Below are 23856 nucleotides of genomic sequence, written 5' to 3'. Positions count from 1 at the left end.
CCTGTTTCTGTCACAGTACATAATTATTGCCGTGGTTCTGATGTAAATGAACTGAATAGAACTTTCTCTTCAGTGTTGTGTGGTAATAGGCATTAATTAAAAGCCAAAATATAATTAATGCATCTCTTTGATGTAATTCATTTGTTCGTGGTATTGTGGAAGTGTGTGTTTTTAATTAAGTTTATCTGACAAAGAATTCAAATGTTTCTGATCTACAATAAAACTTGGATTAAATTTCCAATTTAATTCTTAACAATGTGGTTCACGAATCGTATACAATTCATTTTGTTTTGCAAGACAAAATATTTCTTATTCAGATTTCATATTCTATTAGCTTTTAAATCTTTTGAATATACTTAATCACTAGAGAAGTCTGTCTTCATAAGAGGGAAATAATTTTGTACATCGCAAATAAGCGTAGGTAGTTTTAGTTGTAGATTAAGTATTTTCAGCATGTTTGAGATCTTGAATTTTGACCCTTAGCCAGCATGTTGCCTCCCTTATCAATTGATGTAAAGATTGTTCCTATGATACACCAGTTTTCTTTGTGTTGCTATACAGATTTTCTTGGAGTTGCCTTATTATAAGAAGTTACTATGCATTATGAATTTTAGCTCAACACTATTCCCTGTTAGAGGTTGTTGATCATTTTGATCTGCTGAGTTGTCTCAGTGATGACTACCTAAAACAGGATCACAGAGTCTTACAGTGTGGGCTGTTTCAACAAGAAGTGGCCTCAAGTTGTGCCAGGGAAGGTTTAGATTGGACATTAGGAAATATTTCTTCACAGAAGGGGCTGTCAAGCATTGGAACAGGCTGCCCAGGGCAGTGGTGGAGTCATCATCCCTGGAGGGGTTTAAAAGACGTGTAGATGAGGTTTTTAGGGACATGGTTTAGTGCCAGAGTTAGGTTATGGTTGGATTTGATGATCTCAGGCGTCTCTTCCAACAAAAACGATTCTGTGATTCTAAGCACCCTCGCCGGAACCCAAGTGCGGGTGAGCAGTTCTGGCACCAGAGGTTCACCTGGAGTATTTTTTTCAAGCACCTTGGCAGAGGGCGGTCAGTGGTGGGAACCTGAATACACAGAGATAATCTTCTGGCCACTAAGCAGGTCATCGAGTGTGTATCTTAAGTACCTCCTTGTGTGGACAAAACTGTAAAGCAGCGGGGAGTGGGTGAGTTTTTTAAAGTGCACATTGTCCATATTCCCTTTCCCATACAGACATAGCTGAACTCCTAGGAAGCAGATTGATACTGAATACCATGCCCATGCTGTGGCTTGTACCACTTGGAGAACATTAGCATTTTTTAAATGCAGCTTTTATGTGTAATTAGGCTTTTTGGTCGCAGACGAACTCTTTCTTTGGGCTCTATTGTGCGGGTTTGAGCAGCCGTGGGTTAGTGCTGCCCAGCTCTGCGAGCAGATGGGGTCCGGAGCTTTTCCTCATCTGCTCAAGGGTAAGCTATGTTGATCTCAGTAAAGCATTTGACACAGTCTCCCACAGCACCCTCGCTGCTAAACTGAGGAAGTGTGGTCTGGACGATCAGGTAATGAGGTGGACTGTGAACTGGCTGAAGGAAAGAAGCCAGAGAGTCGTGATCAATGGGGCAGAGTCCATTTGGAGGCCTGTATCTAGTGGAGTGCCTCAAGGGTCAGTTCTGGGGCCAGTACTGTTCAAGATATTCATCAGTGACTTGGATGAGGGAACAGAGGGCACTGTCAGCAGGTTTGCTGATGACACCAAGCTGGGAGGAGCGGCTGACACGCCAGAAGGCTGTGCTGCCATCCAGGGACCTGGACAGGCTGGAGAGCTGGACGGGGAAAAATTTAATGAAATGTAACAAGGGCAAGTGTAGAGTCTTACATCTGGGCAGGAACAACCCCAGGTTCCAGTATAAGTTGGGGAACGACCTATTAGAGAGCAGTGTAGGGGAAAGGGACCTGTGGGTCCGGGGGACAGCAGGATGACCATGAGCCAGCACTGGGCCCTTGTGGCCAGGAAGGCCAATGGTACCTGGGGTGGATTAGAAGGGGGGTCGTCAGTAGGTCAGAGAGGTTCTCCTGCCCCTCTACTCTGCCCTGGTGAGACCTCATCTGGAATATTGTGTCCAGTTCTGGGCCCCTCAGTTCAAGGACAGGGAACTGCTGGAGAGAGTCCAGCGCAGGGCAACGAAGATGCTGAAGGGAGTGGAGCATCTCCCGTGTGAGGAAAGGCCGAGGGAGCTGGGGCTCTGGAGCTGGAGAAGAGGAGACTGAGGGGTGACCTCATTAATGTTTGTAAATATGTAAAGGGTGAGTGTCAGGAGGATGGAGCCAGGCTCTTCTCGGTGACAACCAATGACAGGACAAGGGGCAATGGGTGCAAACTGGAACACAGGAGGTTCCACTTAAATAGGAGAAGAAACTTCTTCATGGTGAGGGTGCCAGAGCCTGGACCAGGCTGCCCAGGGAGGTTGTGGAGTCTCCTCTGCAGACATTCCAACCCGCCTGGACACCTTCCTGTGTAACCTCATCTGGGTGTTCCTGCTCCGGCGGAGGGATTGAACTGGATGAGCTTTTGAGGTCCCTTCCAATCCCTGACATTCTGTGATTCTGTGAAACGAGATGTTGGTTCCTCCTCACCCTCAGCAGCCGGCTGAGCCCTGTGTGGATAAGGGAGGTCTTGTCCGTGATCCTTCCAGCCCAAAATCAGTTGAGGAATAGCCGTGTTTTCAGTCAGCGCAGCTGTTAGCAAGATACCTATTTACGGTCCAAGATTAATACGTTTCGATGAATTGTTGATTCCAAAGAAGCTGTTTCCCACACGTTCTTGATTGAGCATATTTCATTTCGGGGTGTGGGGGGGAAAGTGTTTTGCAAAGTTATCTCATTTTTCTTAATTATTATTATTATTATTGCATAGACCGGTATCCAAAGGCGTAAATGTGTTTGGGCTTGGCTGTGTGAGCGGTTGTGTGTGTGTGAACAGGTGGGAGTGTTAGTGTGCAAGAGGTTGTCCCACATCAGCGTACGATCCTACTGCTGGATGTCATTCTCAAAGGTAAACCTGTACTTGGCATCTGTTTTACTTCTCATCTCAGTATTCATTATTTCTTATTTTCAAAAACTTAGAAAACTTATTATCCTTTAAGTATCCTAACATATAAATTTATGTTGGTTGTCTCCTGCAGCCTTTACTCAGGGTTTGAGAAAATCTTCCACGGATTTTAATGTGTATGAGGAACAAGAGTGGTTTTCTTTCTTGCCCGTCTTAGCTTTTTTCCTTCTTTTGCCATATTTCTTGTGACAGAGTTATACAATATCTCACCATAATGGCAACTGTGTAAATAGAGATAAGAATCAATTGGTTTAAAAGACTTTGTATGTACATTGTATGCATGTATGTTATTAAATGTATACAATAACATATTAAAATTTGATACTACAGTGTAACATGAAAACACTGGTGTGAAAAAAACTTAATAGTGGGGATTTATAATGGTTTATTTGTGGCAAATTTGCAGGAAAAGGGATACTTTGTTAATTACCATGGCTGGTTTTCTTTTTTTTCTTTTTAGTGGTTTATTTATAGTGCTTTTGTTTCACACGCTTCTCAAAGTAGTTGTTGCTGTGATTGTCAGTAGTTTAGACTCGAAAGTGGAGTAACGCCATCTGTTCTTTCCAAACGGGATTTGAAGTGTAAAAGGAGACGATATAATCTGAAACTACTGTCTCCATTTGATGCAGTAAAACTTAGGGATGTGATTTGTTGTTGTTCAGATTGCTTGCTTTCTATTTGTATTATGCTTTGTTTATAAAACTCGCTTTGTAGTCAGAGGTTAATATTTGGTTTAGTGTATGTTTCAATGAGAACCTAAACATTTCCCACCTTTCTCTCACTCAGTGAACTAATTGACTACCTAAGTTAACACAGAAATGCCTATGCCTGCATGTGCTTTGCCTTTCAGATTTTTTTTTCTGTTGCTTGCTTTTTTTTGCCTTTTTTTTTTTTTGCCTTTTCTTTTTACGTTGCGAAGTTTTATACATCTATTTTCTCACCTACCGTATCCTAGGGGGCTTGGAGTACCAATAATACAGTCAGCCCACCTTCCTGGTCCCCAGACATTTCAGAAGGTCGGGACATTTTTAAATCCAGACAGCTTCCTGGCAGTGCCATTTGGAGCATCAAAGTGGTAAATAATTTGAATTTATTTTCCTGTATCCATTGCTATCTTTCTGCTGTAGAGACTAGTGATGAAATTCTGTATCTCACAACTGAATTAAGCTTCCATTCTATTACTGTTTAAGACCTTTTAAAATACTGAAACTCTGGAGCTTTCAGGTTAAAAAATGTTTGCTTTCCAGAGCGTACAGTATGATGGCATTGCCCTGATTTTTCAATGGCAAGGAATAGCTTGTATTGCCAACTTTTTGTGTGTTGATTACTTCACTTTTTGTGTTGGGCTTTACATAGCTGTCAGAATGAATTACCTGAGAAGGAAAACGTCCTTAAGACTGGCAGCAAGGTAAGCCAGGCAAAGAAGGGAGCAGAGATCTGAAAGGTGGCTTGAATTTGTTGCTGTGGAGAAATCTTGCAGGCTGGATTCAAAGTGACATAATTTTTAGCTTATAGGGGAATAACTAACAACTTTCCTGCCTGATTAGATGGACCAAATCTTATATCCACAGTGACATTTACCATTAAAACCACCTGAAGAAACTAAATTGAATTATTATTTTAAAATAAAGGCAAAAAAGCTAAATGATGGAATTCTGACAAGTATCTGTAGCTTCCAAATGATTTATTTTCATCTCACTTTAACTGTCATGCTAATTTTATTTTAATTTGACATTAGCTTAGCTTTTGCTGCTTCAAGCATTAATTTTCAGCTTAATTTTCAGCATTAACATTGATACAAGTATGTGCTTATTCCTGTTACTACTTGTGTGAAGATAACACGACTGATACCTGGTCTGAAACAGACAAAATGAGAAACATGCCAGAAGAGTTTACATCTTAAAATATTGATGCTTGTGTGTCCTGTGTGTGCATATGTATTAATTCCATATATGTAAGGACAACATTTTTTGTTTCACCTTAGTACATCTAAATACTTCAGCTCTCAGCAGCATCCTTCCTTTCACTTTCTAAAATAGCATTACATTACCTCGTTGTGCAGGAGTAAGTCAATTTAATTTCTCTTTCCATTAATAGATGGATGTTAGTAAAATTTGACATTGGGATGCTTGGATTTGAAACAGGAGTTGGCAAATTTGAAAAATACCCTTGATAACATTGAGCCCAAAGTGCTGCTTTCCATCCAGGGAGCTCCTGTCTCTGCCAGTAGAGACTGTTCGTATCTGTTGGGTTCTGTCAACATTGTTTTTAAATAAAAGTTCTGCCTTGGTATTAAAAGTAGCTTCCAGCAAACATTTGGGTACAGGCACCGTATCTAGACACCCTGTGGATGGAGTCGGGCCGTATTAGGAGCCGAGATTATTCACAAAATTGAAATGCAATAAAGATCTCATTGCTTATTTCACAGTAGGAAAGGTGCTTATTTGAGTATACACCACAATTATTGTCAGTTTTACAAATCAGAGGCTCTGAAGCATGTTGTAAAACTGCCTGATACACCAGCCAGAACTTGGGGACGTTGTGAATATGTTCTTGTGATAAGGGAGGATTAGGAATCCTCTTTGTGTTTAGTTCATTTTGAAATTAAAAAAAAAGAAAAAAAAATTAAAATCAAGTCACAATATTAATATCAAGAAATTATTATTAAAAATATGCTTGCTTTTCCACAGTTAATTGTAGTTGAACATACTGTGAACACACCAGAGCACAGAACACTGCATCTGTGCATCTGCATCAAAAATAAGGAAGAGGGAAAAAGAAGCTGTCTAGAAATAAGTGGATATTTTGTAAGAAAAATAGTACATTATGGGGAGTGTTGATTGAGTGTAACTGATACAATTAATATAAAAAGCTCTCTCTGTATCTGCTGAATTAAGAGAGTTTCTTGGAACCAGCTCCTGCTTCAGTTTGGGAGCAGCTTTGGGTCCTAATAAGCTCCATTTTTTTGCACAATTATTCACAGCGTAAGAAAAGTATCTATGATTGCAAGTGATCAAGTGTCCAGACCCTCTTCAGAAGTCCCATGACTGTCTGAGCTGACTGTTTAAAAACAAAAATTAATCATAGAATAGAGGGTATTTATTTTGGATACTTTACAACTGTGGGAAAAAAATACATTCCTGTATTTCCAGTAATTGCTGAGCAGCAAATTAAAATTTCTGGTTTTGGCTGCTTTCTCACCAGTAATAAAGTTGATCTTATTTTGTCATGTAAGTAGTTAAAGGTATTTCCCAATGATTTATGCGGTGACTTAATGACTGTGGCCTCCTGTGCTCATATCCACTTGAAATCATAAGGTGATTTTTGCTTGTGTTTTTCCCTAGATGCATTGAACAAGTTTATATCCCGTATAGCAGAAGAACTGTAGGTTGCATTTAAAATTGTTGTGATGTATTGAACAGGGCCGTGGCTCAGGATTCCCCGGGAAGCGGAGGCCCCGCGGTGCGGGTCTGTCAGGAAGAGGCGGCAGAGGGAGATCAAAACTGAAAAACGGAGTTGGGACTGTTGTCATTCCAGGGGTAAGAACATTGAATTTTAAGTCATGTTGCAGTCTGTTAATTAACATAATTTTATTATATTAAAATACTGTATCAAACCAAGAAGTTCTAAGAAGCAGAGGTGTTTGATGAAGCCTGGCTCTTAGTAAGTGATGGAGAACTAGAACGCTGTAGTTAATGGACCCGAAGCAATTTTATGCAGCTCTTGCCACCCAAAGGGACAACTGGCGTGGAGAAGGAGACGCTTGACCAGTTTGTGGCTTGGAGACTTGCTGAACAGGAGGTGCCGTCTTTGTCGTGGGCAGCCTGGCTTGGAGCTTTCTTTCATCAATTTGTCTCTTCACTTCTAAAAACTTTTGGAAACCATGTTAACCTTTCTTAGTTCTACAGCCCATCAGCCTGTTGTTTTAAATCGCTGCTTGCTGATTTTGTTGCCTGCCCCTCAGTGCTCTTACAGACCAGGTGGTGGAGAGGTGTTTTCTGTTCACTTCCTCCATCCGTGCCACTCAGTTTCTATAGATCTCCCTCATTTCTCCTCCTTTTCCTTCCACTCTTTCCATGCTTGTCTGGAGAATCCCAGCATTTACAACTGTTCCTTATTTGGAAGCTATTCCTTATTTTTTATCATCCTTGTCAGTTGTTTTGTCTTGTTCATTTTCTTTTAACATTTCGATTTTCATCCAACTTTTTATAGCCCAGCACGCAGCTTTATGAAGTTCTAGTGCAGTTCTTCACAGTTGTCTCTCATTTTTTCTTACTCCGAATACCTTAGTATTGTTGACAAGCTTTGTCGCCTTGCTCGTCACTTGATTTTTCAGGTTGCACACCGGTGTGTTGAACACCATGGCCTGTTAGCAGAGATCTCCTATCAGATTTCCACTCGTTCTGTTGTCCCACATAGAAAACTGATAATTTATTCTACTCTTTATTTTGTGCCTTCAGTATAGGGACCATTCCTCTAATTCTGTGTTAGTTTACCTTCTTTTAAGGAGCATTGGTGAAGGACTTTGCCAAAAGAATTTAGTAGCAAAGTTAGTTATGTCAATGAGATTTCCCTCTCCCTGGGCTTTCTGACTCCTTCAGACAGCCGTGATAGATCACAATTTACCATAATTAAAGCTTCCATGACTCTTTAATGAATATTTAATCAATGCGGCTGCACATTCTCTGTTCTGATCAGATGTCAAGTATTCTATAGGACAGTACACAGCTCCAGAAACAGTTGAGGAAATGGTGGTTACATTTGCCTGCAGCTCTGAAGTGAATCTAAGCAAGTCCTTGCTTACTGCAGTTGAGTTAATACTCAGAAGTATGTTGCTGCAATTAACTTTTTGACAAGAAGAACTTCAGTGTCTATATGGAGAGAACAGAGCAGACTGGTCACAGTACAAGTTCTGCTTAGTGATTTTATTTTTCTTAGACAACCTCTTTCCTTCCATTTCCATGTTTAAGTGCCATGAGATGATGTGTAAAGGTGAATAAAGGAGAGGAAGAGAATGTGTCTGTAAAACTGGAACAATAACGATGCTTCTACTGATGTGAAAATGTGAATTAATATAGTAATTTCTGATGAAGGTGGCTTTTATGAAAGTTCACACTGTATGAATAAATATTTGCAAAGCTTGTATTCTCTGGTACTATTAAAAATCAACGTATTTAGAAAATAAGTTTCATCTTGTCTCGTGTCTTAGAAAATGTGATGTGCTTGCTGTTCATGTGGTGTGTTTCTTTTAATAGGTCACAACTATGGATATTTCATCTAACAAAGATGAGGAGGAAAACTCGATGCATAACACAGTTGTTCTCTTCTCAAACAGTGACAAGTTCACTCTCCATCAGGTTAGGATAACAGTTACTGTGTTTTCATTTTGTTTCTCTGCTTTTAATGAGAAAAAAAGTAAAGGAATGTCCTTATTAGGAATTATACAGCAAGCTCGTTGGATTGTACAGTTACATGTTTTCAGAACTTAGTGTCTGGCATGTGTCGAAAATGGGCTGTTTTCTGTCATTTCAGGACATGTGTGTAGTTTGTGGGAGTTTTGGCCAAGGTGCTGAGGGCAGGTTACTTGCCTGCTCTCAATGCGGTCAGTGTTACCACCCATACTGTGTCAGTATTAAGGTGAGTGCTTTTGTTCACATTAAAAAATGACTTGATTACACTTTTTTTTCCATATTGTGTTTTAATAGCGCTGTGCTGCCTTTGGTTTTGTGGTAATTATGGGAGTCATTAACTTGTTAGATATTCATCAGCTAACGTGACCATTATTTGTATGCGACTTGTGAAAGACTTTAATTAAATGTCATTTTATAGTATGCATTGCCTCAAGAGAAATTAACCTTTTTGTAATTTCACAACCATAAATAGCACTGATTATCCAGCAGTTGGTCAAAATAACAGTTTGAGATATAAGCTTAAAACCTAAATACAAGCAGAATTAAAAACAAAGAAAAAATTTATGCTGCATCTTCATTTACTAGGGGCATAAGGTTTAGTTGATTCAATTTGTCTGTTGGCTGTCAGAATTGACAGCAGTTGGAGTGGTTAATTAATACATTTTACATTCATTAGTCTGGGAGAGAATGTGTGAAAATTAAATTTGGATGGTATGAGATGACTTCGCAAGCACATAATAAGCTCTTTACTTAAATGTATACACCATACACTATTTACTATATAAGTATATCTATGTAAAAGAAGGATTTTTTGAAGCATGTCACAAAACTTCATTTTAAATGTACTTTATGAAATACCATATGCATATTTAATGCAACTATAATTTGGCTTTTTGTTTATATACTACTTTTACATGATATATTAATTACAGTAAATTAGGCGTTTGCTTCAGATGACTAAAACCCCAGCACTGGTTATCACAGATAATTCAGGAAAGAGACAGGATTTGTAGTGACCTGAATCCTGGCTTTACGACATAGCTGAAGGAAAACAGCCGTGTGTTCTTATTCATCCCTACAGGACTAGCTACTCCTGTAAGGAGTAAACTGGACATCTTACATGTAGATACAGTGCAGTATGTATTCTCCAATGTGCTAGTTTATCCAAAAAAATGATATTCTGAAGCAGTATCATGTCAGTAATTACAGTTGCTTTCTGTTTAATCCATTCCCATTTACTGAAGCTTCAGAAAGCCTAATTGATAAACGGCTACGTGTGACGTGGATCGTGTGCACAGAAGAGCCTCCTGTGCTCCACAGACATTAATTTGATACACCGATCGCACTTCATAGAGCAGCTTCAAAATAATTTTCACCTTGCCGTTTGCAGATTACTAAAGTGGTGCTTAGCAAAGGCTGGAGGTGCCTGGAGTGCACGGTGTGCGAAGCCTGCGGGAAGGCGACGGACCCGGGCCGGTTGCTGCTCTGCGACGACTGCGACATCAGCTACCACACGTACTGCTTGGACCCCCCCCTGCAGACAGTGCCCAAGGGCGGCTGGAAGTGCAAATGGTGGGTTTGCTTCTGGGGTCAGAAATACTGACTGCCCGCCTCTTCGTCTTCTGTCACTTTGTGTTTGCACTGTCAGCTGAGCCGTAAGAATGTTTTAATTGTATTTAAGTCAGGTGCATTAAAGAAAGAAATAAAATAATTTTGAATTGTTTCATTCAATTATCAGTTTAATAGGGAAACTGTTACCTCCCCTTAAGACTGGTTCTTCATGCCAAAAAACATGTAAGTAGAGGTGAACAAAATTTTTCTTTTGAAACAGCCAAAAAAAAAAATCCAAGCACAAGTCTTGATGAGGAGCAGTTGAGGGACCTGGGGGGTTCAGCCTGGAGAACAGGAGCTGAGGGGAGACCTTCTGATCTCTGAACTGCCTGAAAGGAGCTTGGAGCATGGAGGGGGTTGGTCTCTTCTCCCAGGTAACAAGTGATAGGACGAGAGGAAACAGCCTCAAGTTGCACCAGATTGGATATTCAGATTGGATATTAGGAAAAAATTCTTCCCGGAAGAATTGGAACAGTCTGTCATTGGAACAGGCTGCCCAGGGCCGTGGTGGAGTCACCATCCCTGGTGGAGTTTAAAAGGCGTTTAGATGAGGTTCTTAGGGACAGGGTTTAGTGCTGGATTTAGGTGATGGCTGGACTCAATGATCCCGAGGGTCTCTTCCAACCAAAACGATTCTATGATTCCATAATTTATGTTCATTGGAACGTTCATTCCAACATTCAGTTGGAAAAATGAGTGGACATTTCAACCAATTGTTCTCAAAATAAAGCCCTCTTAAAACCATTTGTGTTACTTGGGTGAAACACAAACAGAATAGATCTCTCACATGTTTAATCTCCATATCTCAAAGTGAATGGTAACTGGAATCAGGAACTCTTTTGACCTGTATGGTCTGACCCTTAGGAACTTTCTTTAAAAGTATAAAAAAGCATTGGTAATGTTAAAAATCTAAATAATACATTTTCATTCAATTAAAATAATGTTTGACCTGAAATGAGTTTTCCTTCCCTTTTGTTGTCCCTTCCTGAAGTGCTTAGTGATGTAAAACTTACTTACTCACCCAGTTCTAAAATCTTCGTGTGAACTGAAAGTAATATGTGATTTTGTCTGTTCTGCAGGTGTGTTTGGTGCAGACACTGTGGAGCAACTTCTCCAGGTTTAAGATGTGAATGGCAAAATAATTACACACAGTGTGCTCCCTGCGCAAGTTTGTCTACCTGCCCAATCTGCTGTCGCACTTACAGGGATGAAGAGCTTATAATTCAGTGTAGACAATGTGATCGGTAAGGATTTCTAGTATTTCACAGGTTTCTCCTGTTTAAGTCTTATTTTAAGATTTTTTTTTTTTCCCCTAATGTAAAAGTGTAAAGATGAAGGGAATGATTTTCTGGACTGGACTGAGTCTCAGAAGTCTCTTATTAGTTCATTCTAGTTGTACCACAGACTTACCTATACGACTCCGGGCAAATTAATCAATCACTCTGTGCCTCATTTTTGCCTTCTGTAAAAATAAAACTAATTTACCTTGCAAGGCTGTTGTTGTGAGGCTCGATCTAGATTACACTGTATCAAGTAAGTACTTAAAATGATTGTAATATAGGGAGAAAATTATAATACTAAGATGTATTTGCTTCTGGGACATTGTTTTATCGAGATTTCCTTCCTGTGAAGAGAAATAGGTAATCTGATACTGTATATACAGTATTTAACACATACCACCATAGGGGAATGCTATATACAGATAACCCGATTCATCATTTCTCCCTAAAATAGTTTAAGCTAAACAAGTATTTCACATTTACTTGGACCATATATTGGTATTTAGGTCTCCTAAAACACCACATATTTCCTTTAAATTGTATTTTTTCCCCCACTTAATTTCTAGATGGATGCATGCAATCTGTCAGAACTTAAACACAGAGGAGGAAGTGGAAAACATAGCTGATATGGGGTTTGACTGTACCATTTGTAGGCCATACATACCACCAACAAACGGTAAGAAGACAACTGAAACCCACGGCAGGGTTGCACACTGCAATAAATAGGTTTGGGAATGTGTTACAGTTCTTTTCTCTGGTGGAGATTTGGCTCATGATAGAAGCAAGATTTTTTTGTGTTTATTTGAAGGGCCTTCTGGAAGTGTCCTCGGCTCTTTTGCATGATCTGGGGATCGGCTGCAAGGCCAAGGAAAACCTAGCAGGGGGAATTCTGGTTAGATTTATTGAAGATATTTGGGATAAATTACTAAAAGCATTTGGTATTGAAAAGGTTAAAGGCATCTCACTTTGTCAAGTGGAAGGAAGAAAGCCCAGTTCTCTAAAGTTGTTAACTACAGAAGAATCTGAAAATCAATTCCAAGCAGAAAAACTTTATTTCAGTACTTTGGGGCTGTCTGAAGCAGCAATAGCTGTAACAATAGTCCACAGAAGCATTTTTCTCCTCCTCCCTCATGTTTTATTAATGCAGCTCCCTCAGCTCTCCCAGTGTTCCAGACCAGCACTTCCCTCCTCAGCTGCGGTGTCTGAAAGAATCCACCATACTGCCCTGCTCGGGAGTCACCGTCTTATTGTTAGTTAAAATGTCGAGTTCTTTCTGATTAACTTGGCTGTTCTCTGCGCGTGTTATCAGTGACTACAAACACCACCTTCCTCGTTACTCTATTTTACATCGTTCCGTAACAGTGGTAGCTCCGGAGCTGAGGTTACTGCACATTTTAAGCACAGCTACATCATCTGGTTCTGGGGGATGGTTAATGTTAGTGTGAGTGGCCTGGCAGCAATTCCACTGGCCTCTTACGTGATTTATTGTATCCCAGGTCTCTTTTCTCCATGTGTCAGCTCACGGGAATTTCTGCATCATTCTGCTACTTTGAGACCTATACCCATTTTTAGCATAATAGAACATTAAAGTGTTCACGTTAAGCCTTTACTGGGGTATCATGAGAGTATGGAAGGAGGAAGGTACAAGAACTAAGCAGATGTTTCAAGAAATATTCAAATCCACTGAGAAGATGTCAGTAAGATTGGCTTTCCTGATCACGACTGAAGATACTGTGCGGCCCGTGATTGAGAGGTCTGCCAAGAAAAGTTCAGTAGAGCATCTCATGCCCCTTTACACTGGCATGTCCTCAGAACAGCCTGGCAGGAATTGGAACTTGGTGACATGACCTTGGAGGTCTCTGTACTCTCTTGTCAACTACACGTGGTTGTGGAACACTGCCGAGTGTTGTAGCACTACCACTTAGAAGTAAGAATGACTTACGTATTTCTACAAGTCACTTCATTTTTGAGATTTGCTTTCACAAATTCAAAAAGAAAGAGGTTTTGTAAGTGGGAAAAGCAAGGAACTTGCAGCTATGTCACAGATTTTTGGTTTATTTTGGTAATAAGCTTTGGGCACTTAAAACGAAAAGGTCCAAGTAACAAATACTGCCTCTTCCTTTCTCGTTCAAGCTGGCAGAGCTGCCTTTTAGGGGTAATTAAAGCCCATAATATGAGAGATGGAACAACTTCACAAGATGCTGTCGGAGAGGTGTCACTTCCAGGCATAAGCTGGGCCCTGAGTTAGTCCTTCCTACATACCGGCGTGAGGTTGTGTTGCTCAGGTTTGTCTTCCGAGGAACAGAAACCAGTCCCACAAGACCTGTTAGAGAGTTCTCAAACTTTCTTTGCAGATTTTTTTCAGCCTTTTTTTTAATAAGACAAGTTTCTCTGCTTATTCTTTCATGTTTTGACTCATTATATATACTACATCTTTTAACACGTGTACATTTGCACACTTGCATGTCTGAATATCTCATTCGATGCATGTTCATAGAAATACTTGCATGTACTTTAATATGAAATGTGTTGGTCTCTCATTAATGCTTCTGCAACTCCTTTGAAAATTTTCTATGATTTTTCGTTTCAAAGTGAGAACAATTAGCATTTGATAAACTTAGAGATAGAAATATCACTTAACAGTAGAAAGCTTCTTTAAATGTACCATATTATGGGTTTCTTATTGGGATGGTTCTTGCTCTTTCCATTTGATGTATCCCAGAGGATATTCATGCGTTGCAAGTATTATTACAAGCTTTTTAACTACTTTCTTTGTAGAAGAAGCAAGAGCCCCTCAGCCTAGTAAATCACCAGTATATTGCAGGTTTACTGTTGTTAAAGAGCAAATATTTTTAGCATGTAGGTATTGAGAAAGAGCTTCCATTTTTCTCACGTCAGAAACCAGAAACTTTTAAATGTGTAAGAGCTCTTCTTTAGCTCATCTTAAGAACATCAGATGCGTATCTGATAATCTTACGAAGTCATCTTCTTCAGGAAACAGAAATAAAAGATAAATAGTGTATTTCTTCTTGAACATACATAAATATCAAAAGCCAGAATGTGGTAAGATTTGCTCCAAAGTACGATACCGTAAACTTCCCTTACTAGATTCTTTTGAAATAATCATGTCTGATCAGTGTTTCATCAGGTTCCTTTGAGTATGGTCTCAAGTTATATGTCCCCCAGCATATTGCTATGTTTTATAGGAAAAAATTTCTGATTGAGATTGCCTGAATGTTATCATGATGGGGTACTAGTCATGCTCTACGTAGCAGCAGCTTTCCCTCTGTGCTGTAATTCCTGCACATTCAGGAGGGGTGTGTGTGCATCTCTCATCTACATTCACTCCTCGACAGGCAGTTCTCAGCCACATACCCATCACTTCTGCCTTCCTGTCATTACCGTGTACGTCATGTGCCTCAGCTGCAAATTTCATCCCTTCCTCACTTCCCCCCAGCCTCTCTCCATCCACAGCCCCCAGCTTCCTTCTCCCTTGGCGCTGGTTTTCTTTCCCTGCAGGAGTCAAAAGGACCAGCTCTGCCTGGTTTGCTTTGGTTTGTCTGGATTTTTTGGTGTTTTTTGTTGTTGTGTTGTTTTGTTTTGTTTGGGGTTTTTTTGTTTGGTTGTTTGGTTGGTTGTGTTTTTAAGCTAGTTACAACTGATCCGGTAGCAGTTTCTGGTGGGTGTCTCTGTTCACATATTCCTTCTGTGGCTCAAGTAAGCATGTCCACGGAGGCAGTGAGGAGTTGGCATCACTTACCCATTCAGAGATACTCAGCACTGCCAGTGATACGCACGCTATGGCTGGGAGCCTCTGCTCTACCATTTTCATGAAGATGAATTAAATTTTTCTTCATTCTGAAACTTAATTCTGTGTACAAGTGCAGGATACAAAAGCAACATAATACTCTGTTAAAAAATTAACTTTTGAATTTTTTTATTATTTGGCACATTTATGTCAGCTCTTATGTTCTTGTAAGTTACTGTACTTAGAAAGAAATCCCTGCATCACACACACAGCTCTGCAAGCGTCCCATGGGGCTCTGTTACTGGCGTGTTTCTACATCAACCATTTCGCTCTGTCCCTTATGCTGATGTCCCTTCTTCCTAGAATTGTTCTTTTCTATTACAGCATTACAAATCCCATCCCCCTTTCTTTTTCAAACTGTGATTCTTCTCATTGTATTGTATTCTGTGCAATTATTTGTTTTCAATTGAAGCTACTAAATCCTGCACAATATTCAGCATGTTTAAACCCTTTTGCAAATAAGCGTAATAATTTTGGTTAAACTTCAACTAAGTGCCTCAGAAAGAAATGTTGTTTTTTTGTTTAATTATTTAAGTTTTTTTCCATTGAACAGTCTTCCTCTAACAGTCTCTCTGCTATCCATTTTATTGATTTTAACCCTTAATTTGCACTCTAATTAGCTCTTTTTCTGGAAGTCTGTTTGATACTGTCTTCAAACACTGTTTCTGCAGCTTTTGTGAGCTGGTCTCTGAAGGCCTGACCTCGGTCACTTGTAGCTGCTTTATTTGACTATTTCAACTCTCTTCAGTCTCCAAAATTATTCACAATCTGACCTGTACCAGAAGAACAATCCCTGTTGTTTGACTTTTAAATAACACTTTCAAATTCCCATTCACAGCTCTCTTTCTGAATTTTTCGTTTACCTTAGATTCCAATTCAATAATTGCTATCTCTGTCTTCAAACATCCTGTAAATTATAACCTATTAAATGAACAGGTGATATGTTATTCCATGTTGAGTATTTCTTACAATCTGCCTTTTTTCTGTTGTTTCAGTTCAGTGCTTTTGAGTATCTTCCATCCTGCAGCTTGCCCCATATTTTTTTGTTTTCTTACAGCTCAGTGTCTTTTTCAAAATCTCATTTTCAATTACTTTTCTTCCTTGTGTTTTCCTTCTGCTCCTGTGTATTAGTTTTTCGGTAATTCTCTTAGGCTGCTTTCATTTACCATAGAATATTGGTTTTCTGTAGATTATGTCATATACTTTAGTTACACCTTGCATAAAATTTGGACTATGGTTTTTGAAGACAGACTTCTGCTTTTTTTGATACATATGCTTAGAAAGCATCCTCTAGATTTCGTATTAGTTACTGTATTTAGCAAAGGTTTCAAGTGTTATTTGAAAGCTTCTGTGCTTATCCTACTCTTGCCCTTGACCCCCGCACTGTATGTGAGCTGGTCAGCAGAAGGACAAGGAATTACTGGAGGGAGTCCAGCCAAGGGTTGTGAAGATGCTGAAGGGTCTGGAGCATCTTTCTGATGAGGAGAGACTGAGAGAGCTGGGGCTGTTCGGCTGGAGAAGAGAAGCTGAGAGGGGATCTCATCAATATTTATAAATATCTCAAGGGTGGGTGTCAAGAGGATGGACCAGACTCCTTTCAGTGGTGCCCAACAACAGGATGAGGGGCAACGGGCACAGACTGAACCACAGGAGGTTCCATCTGAATATGAGGAGAAATTTCTTCCCTTTGAGGTGCCAGAGCCTGGAACAGTCTGCCCAGAGAGGTTGTGGAGTCTCCTTCTCTGGAGACATTCAAAGCCCCCTGGACACATTCCTGTGTGATCTGCTCTGGTGACCCTGCGTTAGCAGGTGGGTTGGACTGGATGATCTCCAGAGGTCCCTTCCAGAGGTCCCAACCAGCCTGTGGTTCTGTGATGTGCACTGGTCTGACATGTCTGAGGAACACGGAACCTCCCACATGTCCTTTGTCTCAATGGTCACATCTCGAGTGGCAGATGTGAAGTAAATGCTCCAGCTGTTTCTCTGAGTCTTAAATTCACCGTGGGTAAGATTTCTAGACAAAAAAAGAAAGGAGTGTGGATAACGTTGCCTGTATGGTCATGCTAACCATGCCAAACTAACAGGTTTTCTGATTCTAGTTCTCAGTGTTTGTGAGGAAGAAGCTTCTAATTTTCACTTTACTTACTCTGTCTACATAATGTCTGTGAAGTCACTACTAATATTAAAAGTCTAGTCTGCACATCACAGGTTAGTGAGGCATGATTACAGTTAATGTAATTAGGCAAACAGGAACAGCATTTCCACCCACAACAAGAGTAGCCAAGTATTGTAGGACATTTTCATCAGTATTTGTTCAGTCACCCTGCTCCAGTGCTTCCCTGAAGCACACAAGCTGTAGTTTTCAAATTGACTTTCTGCTGTTCCATTTATTGATATTCTTACCTTGGATAAGAACTACCCCACCTAACTTCAACAAATTATGTATCATCCATTCCCAGATATTTTAGCCTTATTTTGTTTCTTGTGTGCATTGTATAATAGACCTGACAGCGCAGACACAGCTGGAATCTTGTGTGCGAAGCTGAGTGTCGATACCGAACTCACAGATCCCTCCCATTTTTCACTCTTAGGTAGGCAAAACCTGGACGTCATGACCAGTGTGGAGGTTACTTTAGAAGGAGAACATTTACATCCAGTTCAGTGCTGATTCGATGCCATTCTTGGCTCTAGGAAGCTGGAGAACTTCAGTTTTTATCAGGCTTCCTTTGTAGTCACATCTTCTGTGGCGCTGAAAAGCACCTTATTTTAAAGGTGCTAGTGAATGTTGCCAACAGTACAAATTAGGGAATTTAATGGAACTGTTTGAAGGAAAATTAATTGATAGTTTCAGTTTAAATCGAGTCGCCATTTTTTAAAGTTGAAATTATTTTCCTTATATTTTTCAGTGCCTTCTTTGGACTGTTGTGATTCATCAGTTGGAGCTCAGATTAATTCAAAATCAAAAGAACTAGGTAAAGAATGTAAATGCTTAATCTTTGATCATTTAGCATATTTCAAGGGTATATTTTTACACAAGACAAAAATTCCTTTTTTTGTGATTTTATAACCCACACCATTAACTATCCTTCAGTTACTGCAGCATGCTTTTTAATTTTTTTCCTCATTCTCTCTTCTTTCTTCTTTTTTGCCTGCCATACCTGCACTGTAATAATTTGAATTATGCTTTGATCCCGCAGACTTAGTTGCTTGCCTTGATATTAGCGGTGATAACACAGTGAGACTGAATCAAGCATGTACCCAAATATTTACAGGCTCAAGCTGTAGGAAGACACAACTTTTCTGTATTTGTCTGGTTTGTGCTAGGAATTTAGAATCATGACAAGCCTACTCACAAGTCACTTTTTATAATGATAGTACCCAACAGCTTCCATCATGTTAGGAGAACTTCCATCAGGTCAGAAATTTTTTTTGCATTTGATGCAGCACAAATGTAGTTATGAGAGAAGGGTCTCCCCTCAAATCTTCAATCTGAGAGTGTGATTTTTTTAAAACAAACTCTTTTACTTCAACACAAGAGAATAATCATCTGGGAAGAACTGTGTTCAGAACCAGCTGTGTTTTGAGGCCTGAGATGTTACATAAGAAAATATTTTTGGCTGAAGGGAACAAACGTTATATTGTTTATGTTTTCAAAAATTGTGTTGTCAAATCATTATCAAATTGCCTCCAGAGAGCAGAAGCATCATGGCAGCCTCTTCGTTATTTGGTAATTCCCTGGAAGAGTTTATGGGTAGTCTCAGTTGTCACATAGCAGCCTGAGGAGGAGGCAGTCTTGCAGGTCTTGGGAGACTTGGGTTCTGCCCACAATTTCCAGTTTGATCTTAAACGGCTCACTTGATATAACTTGGCTTTTGTCTGCCTGTAAAACAGGGCAAATAACTTGCCTGAGATACCAAGAGTTCTGGAGTCCTAAGATCATTAATGGAGATGAAGGGACAGTGCTGAGGGCTGGGTGAGGGCCTGGGCCGATAAGCAACAGGGACCCAAATTAAAACTTGCACCATTTTCTGTGGGTGCCAGGGATGCCGAAAGACCCTGCAAGGCACCAGTTTCCATAATGAAATCGTTCTTTCTAATGAGTCCTTGAAGTAAGTTGTTTTGTAGCGTTATAATGGATCGTTGCTGGATTTGACATCAGACTCTAAATTATAAAGCCGTAACTGTAATGTGTAAGACAGTATTGGATAGCTGTTTTACTTATACCAATTTCATCACTCAAGAATCAGCTCCATACATGTGGATTATTAACTCTTAAAAGTGCTATTCCTAGAAATCTAAGACTTGTACATTAAAGAGTTTTATATTGCTGTTATGATTCATTTAACTTTTATAGACCCACCGAAGACATACACCCAGGATGGAGTCTGCTTGACAGAATCCGGCATGTCTCAGTTACAGAGCCTAACTGTTACAGTACCGAGAAGAAAACGGACGAAACCAAAGCTTAAGTTGAAGATTATAAATCAGAACAGTGTGGCTGTGCTTCAGACACCCCCAGATGCCCAGTCAGAGCACTCGAGAGATGGGGAGATGGATGACAGTAGAGGTAGCAGTCTACTTTTGGCATGTCTTGTATCCTGGAGTGTTGCAGTACATGTGTATGTTGCAGATATCCCTGAGAGTTTTTATTATACTGATACTCATATGTTCTGTACAGGATGCTTTATGGAAAACACTTGGACAATGGTAATGGCTCGTTGTTGTCCATATCAGGGATTTTTCTTGGTTTTCTGTTTATGGATCATCCATCCTATAGGAAACTCACCTTTCTAAGGCTGGCAACGCTGGAAATATGAGTTGCCTTTTTGTCTAATCCTTGGTTTAACTGTGAGAAATATCGTGCACTCACTGAGTACAAGTGTATTTTGAGGCTCCCAAACTTAGTGCACACACTGTTGGAAAGTGGTAACGTGTTGGCTCAGCAAAGTGACATTTAGAACACTGTAATGCTGGTGTTTAAAACAAAGGAGAAAGTGGAGTAAAAAGCTCTTTGCTGAGAGTATTTGTTTTTTCTGAAAGAAATGAGGTGGGCTGATCTGAGAGTCTGAAGAAAAAATAATTTCCTTGCATTTCCGTCGACAAAATGAACATTTTCTTAGTCCTCATCTCCAAAATAGGATTTAAGTCAGAATTTGAGTTTGGAAGTGAGTTCTTGGTGTTGCTCTAGTTCAACTAGATGAAGCTGTACATCGAGGCCTACTGAGGGGGCTCAGGTCCAGGATGGGGCATCTGTGTAGTGTGGAGGGAGGGGAAGATCTAACAGTGGTTTTCTGGCCTCCAACGCTGATGGGAGATGAAGGGATCTGGGCTTAGGCTCGCCCGCCCAAACACATCCCTGGGGATGGGGGTGACATTGCAGTCAGTGGTAGAAGCCCCTGGGGAAGCTCTTTCCACCACAAGTCTAGACGTGGAGCAGAGTCCCAGGGCCACCAATACTTGTGTCACTTGCTTCCCTCCCAGCTCAGCAAGCACAGCAGCCCCAGCCGGAGGAGCCGAAGGTGGGAGATGTTTGGGAAATGCGCGGGGGAGCCGCCAGCCCCAATTCAACGCTAGAAGCAGCAGCCAGTGTGATGCAGGACCATCCTCCTGTCGCTCTTTGCCATGATCTGGCTGTTCCTCCTGACAGTATGTTGGTAGAATAGGTGTTAATCCGTGGCCTGGGGAAAGGCTTTACTTCAGTGGCAGGTGTGAAAGTCATTACTTAGTGGTGCAGGTGTCTGTGGCAGGAGGAACGCAGGCACCCCATCTCACCCCAGTCTAGAGTGCTTTCTGTTTATGCAACATTGCCTCTTTTTAATCAGATTAAATGTCATAAGAAGCTTTTTTTAGATGCAGAGAATGTACTTGAGATAACTGTGTAGATCAGTCATCAGTGCAGTTTCCCTTTTAACTTGTTGATATAAGTATTGTTCCTGTTGTTCGATTAGCACATTCCTAACCTCCTGCTGTTGACTAGAACTGTGGTGGTTTGTTTTGGTTTGAGCGTTTGTTTGTTTTTTGTTTTTTATAATAGATTCCTGATGTTTGTTTATAACCTTTCAAACAGTCAACTAGTTGTTTGTCTTTCGTTTCCTTCAGTATTCATAGGGTTTGGTAACGTTATCCTAGCGTTACACTGACTTAAATTTCATCTCGTGCTTTGATATAGTCCATCAGGTGGGTTGTTGAAAGCAAAAAAGCTTTTGATTTTGGTTTGAAGGCACCAAGACAGAGAATTAACCACTTCCCTTATTGTTCTTTTCCAGTGTTAATCATCTTTACTTTTACAAATGTGTGCCTGTTTTCTATAGAACTTTTGTGTAACTAATGGCTTATTGGCTTTTGCAGATATCCCTTTTTAACTAGATAACAAGATAGATAAATGTAATAGCAGAGTATGAGAGGGAAAGCCAAAGCTTCCACAGACTTTAATTTCAGTTCTGATCACCTTTCATTGCCTTTTTGAGAGAGGCCATTCATAAACGTGACGGTAACAGCACAGCGTACATGGTAGCCTGGCTGGAAGCTCAGTGTGCGCTGTAGATTGGATCGGTGCCTCTTCTCTGAATATCTGGAATTTTTTGGGGGGCATCAGGATGAACAAAGCTGTGAACACGGCTTGGATGAGAGCAACATAGGGCAGTAATTCCTGGCAAACAGGAATATCCCTTACTTCCATTCCGAAGTTCCAGAAAAAAGAGGCTGGATCTGAGAAGAACTGAGCTCATGGTAATTTCGTTACTGTCTCATCTGCAGCCTTCCATTAGGTTCAACATTTCCTCAGGTGTTCCACATTCTAAAGTCCACTTGGAACCTCAGCTTGCTTTGGGAGCTTCAGCTTTGGTAGTATACTTCATGTGGCTCTTCCCCTGCTATTTGTAGAGTTGTTCTTCGTAAGTAAGTGGGACAGACCGCTGTGGGGTTTAGCATTTCACATACTGTGTTGTGTAGCAGCACATGTTGGCGCTCCAGCAGGTTTCTCTTCTGTTGGAAGTGGACACGTTGCAAAGAGGATTCACTCATGTTCCTAAGGGGACAAGGGAGCTGGCTCTGGTGGTCAGTGGGGACTCGCCTGTGCCAAGCCACCACTTTTGTTGGTACAACTCAGAAAGGTCTGGTCAGTGACCCAGCCTGTGGAAGAGCAAGGGTTGTGGTTCCACCACAGCAGAAGTTGAATGAAGTCCAGCTCTGTCTGGTATAACAGTATTTCTCGCTCTTAACAACTGCATGTGGCTTTAGACCACATAGAATTATACACCTAAATCCAAAGCAGGGAATTGGAAATCCAATATCTTTTCAGAGGCTGGAGTATATTTAACATGTTTCATATGCTTTACAATAAGATGAAGATGTAAGGTCATTATTATGTTGACATTTTGGGGATGTCAGACACAGAATTAACTCACTCTCTCTTCAACACCAAAGGCTTTTTCATGCCATCATACTTTATATCTGTTTATGCCCTGCTTTCCCACAGAATATAAACTCTAACTCAAAATTACAGTCTTTATCTTCAAGGCTGAGTAGTTCCTTTGGGCTGCATTTTCTACTATATAAGTCAAACTCCTCTGCATAGATGAGTCTGTTTTCAGTCACACAGCTTCAAGTCAAGAACCCTCCAAACTAACAGTCATTATATATCACCTTCCAAGTGCAGGCTGCAGTTTTTCAGCCTGTCTTTTCTAAAAAAAATGCCCTACCAAACAAAATTTAGGGGGACAGTAAAGAAAATGGATTGTATATATTGCATCCATTCTTCTTGATGGCTAGAAATTGCTCAGACACTTGGAAAACGGATTAACGTGGGCTTCTGAAAGGGGCGCCGAAAATTTTCTCAGATTCACATATAGTAATGATAGCATTTGTTCTCTTTATGTAGACAACATCTGCGTATATCCTGGGTCTTTGTGTATAGACAGGGTGGGTTTCCCAGAAGTGTTTAGAGAGTGTGGGTATCTATCACCCTTCTGAAAAATCTGGCATTCTCAATCAGTTTCTCAGAAATCAGTCAGACGCAGAAATTCTGGAAAATTATCTTCTTTCCCTTTTCCAGTTAACGTTACCGTTGTCTCTTTTCTGCAGAAGGTGATCTTATGGATTGTGATGGAAAATCAGATTCCAGCCCAGAACGGGAAGCTGTGGATGATGATACCAAAGTGGCAGAAGGAGCTGATGGGATTAAAAAAAGGAAGCGAAAACCATATAGACCTGGTAGGATACACTAATTTATATGATCATGTGTCCTTTGTTTGTTTTAACACTTTTTTCCTTGCATAATTAAATTTAAAAAAATAGAAAATAGTATGGAATTCCAAAGTATTCTGCTGCTAATTGTTGATTTTAGATTTTTTTCTGTTCTGTTTGAAATACTATGTAGTCCTATTATCAAAATATATTTCCAAAAGTTGCTGCTGAGCAGTCTGCCTGTTCTGAGTATGCTGTCAATTATTGGCTACTAGTTCCAGTCTATACCTTGTATTGATTCTTAACTTGATAGGAAAATGCACTGTATCTACATAATTGACAAAGGCCATTTTTTTGTGTATGTATGTATATCTGACAATATCTGAACTTCAGAGAACCTTTTGCAGGTATCTTATTTTCTGAAATGCTTGATAAAAGTAATTTACTAAATATTTGCAGATG

The 23856-nt window shown here is 40.2% G+C and overlaps 1 protein-coding gene across 12 annotated transcripts in view; it reads left to right on the top strand.

Moving 5' to 3' along the window:
- Positions 1-23856, top strand: part of KMT2C (lysine methyltransferase 2C) — a 199161-nt gene that overhangs the window by 122394 nt on the left and 52911 nt on the right. For 9 of the 12 annotated variants that reach the window (XM_065627531.1, XM_065627535.1, XM_065627534.1 and 6 more), the window contains 10 exons: positions 4056-4175; positions 6523-6639; positions 8356-8457; positions 8633-8737; positions 9902-10083; positions 11202-11366; positions 11969-12078; positions 18117-18182; positions 19565-19777; positions 23293-23421. In XM_065627531.1, the coding sequence (XP_065483603.1) occupies positions 4056-4175; positions 6523-6639; positions 8356-8457; positions 8633-8737; positions 9902-10083; positions 11202-11366; positions 11969-12078; positions 18117-18182; positions 19565-19777; positions 23293-23421 (1309 nt within the window). The remainder of the gene's footprint in view (positions 1-4055; positions 4176-6522; positions 6640-8355; positions 8458-8632; positions 8738-9901; positions 10084-11201; positions 11367-11968; positions 12079-18116; positions 18183-19564; positions 19778-23292; positions 23422-23856) is intronic. The other 3 variants (XM_065627539.1, XM_065627538.1, XM_065627541.1) reach the window with 3 other exon arrangements.

Source organism: Caloenas nicobarica, chromosome 2 (assembly GCF_036013445.1).
Source record: "Caloenas nicobarica isolate bCalNic1 chromosome 2, bCalNic1.hap1, whole genome shotgun sequence".
NCBI lineage: Eukaryota > Metazoa > Chordata > Aves > Columbiformes > Columbidae > Caloenas > Caloenas nicobarica.
Note: the sequence above shows the minus strand (reverse complement) of the source record. Positions and strands in the feature narration are given on the sequence as shown.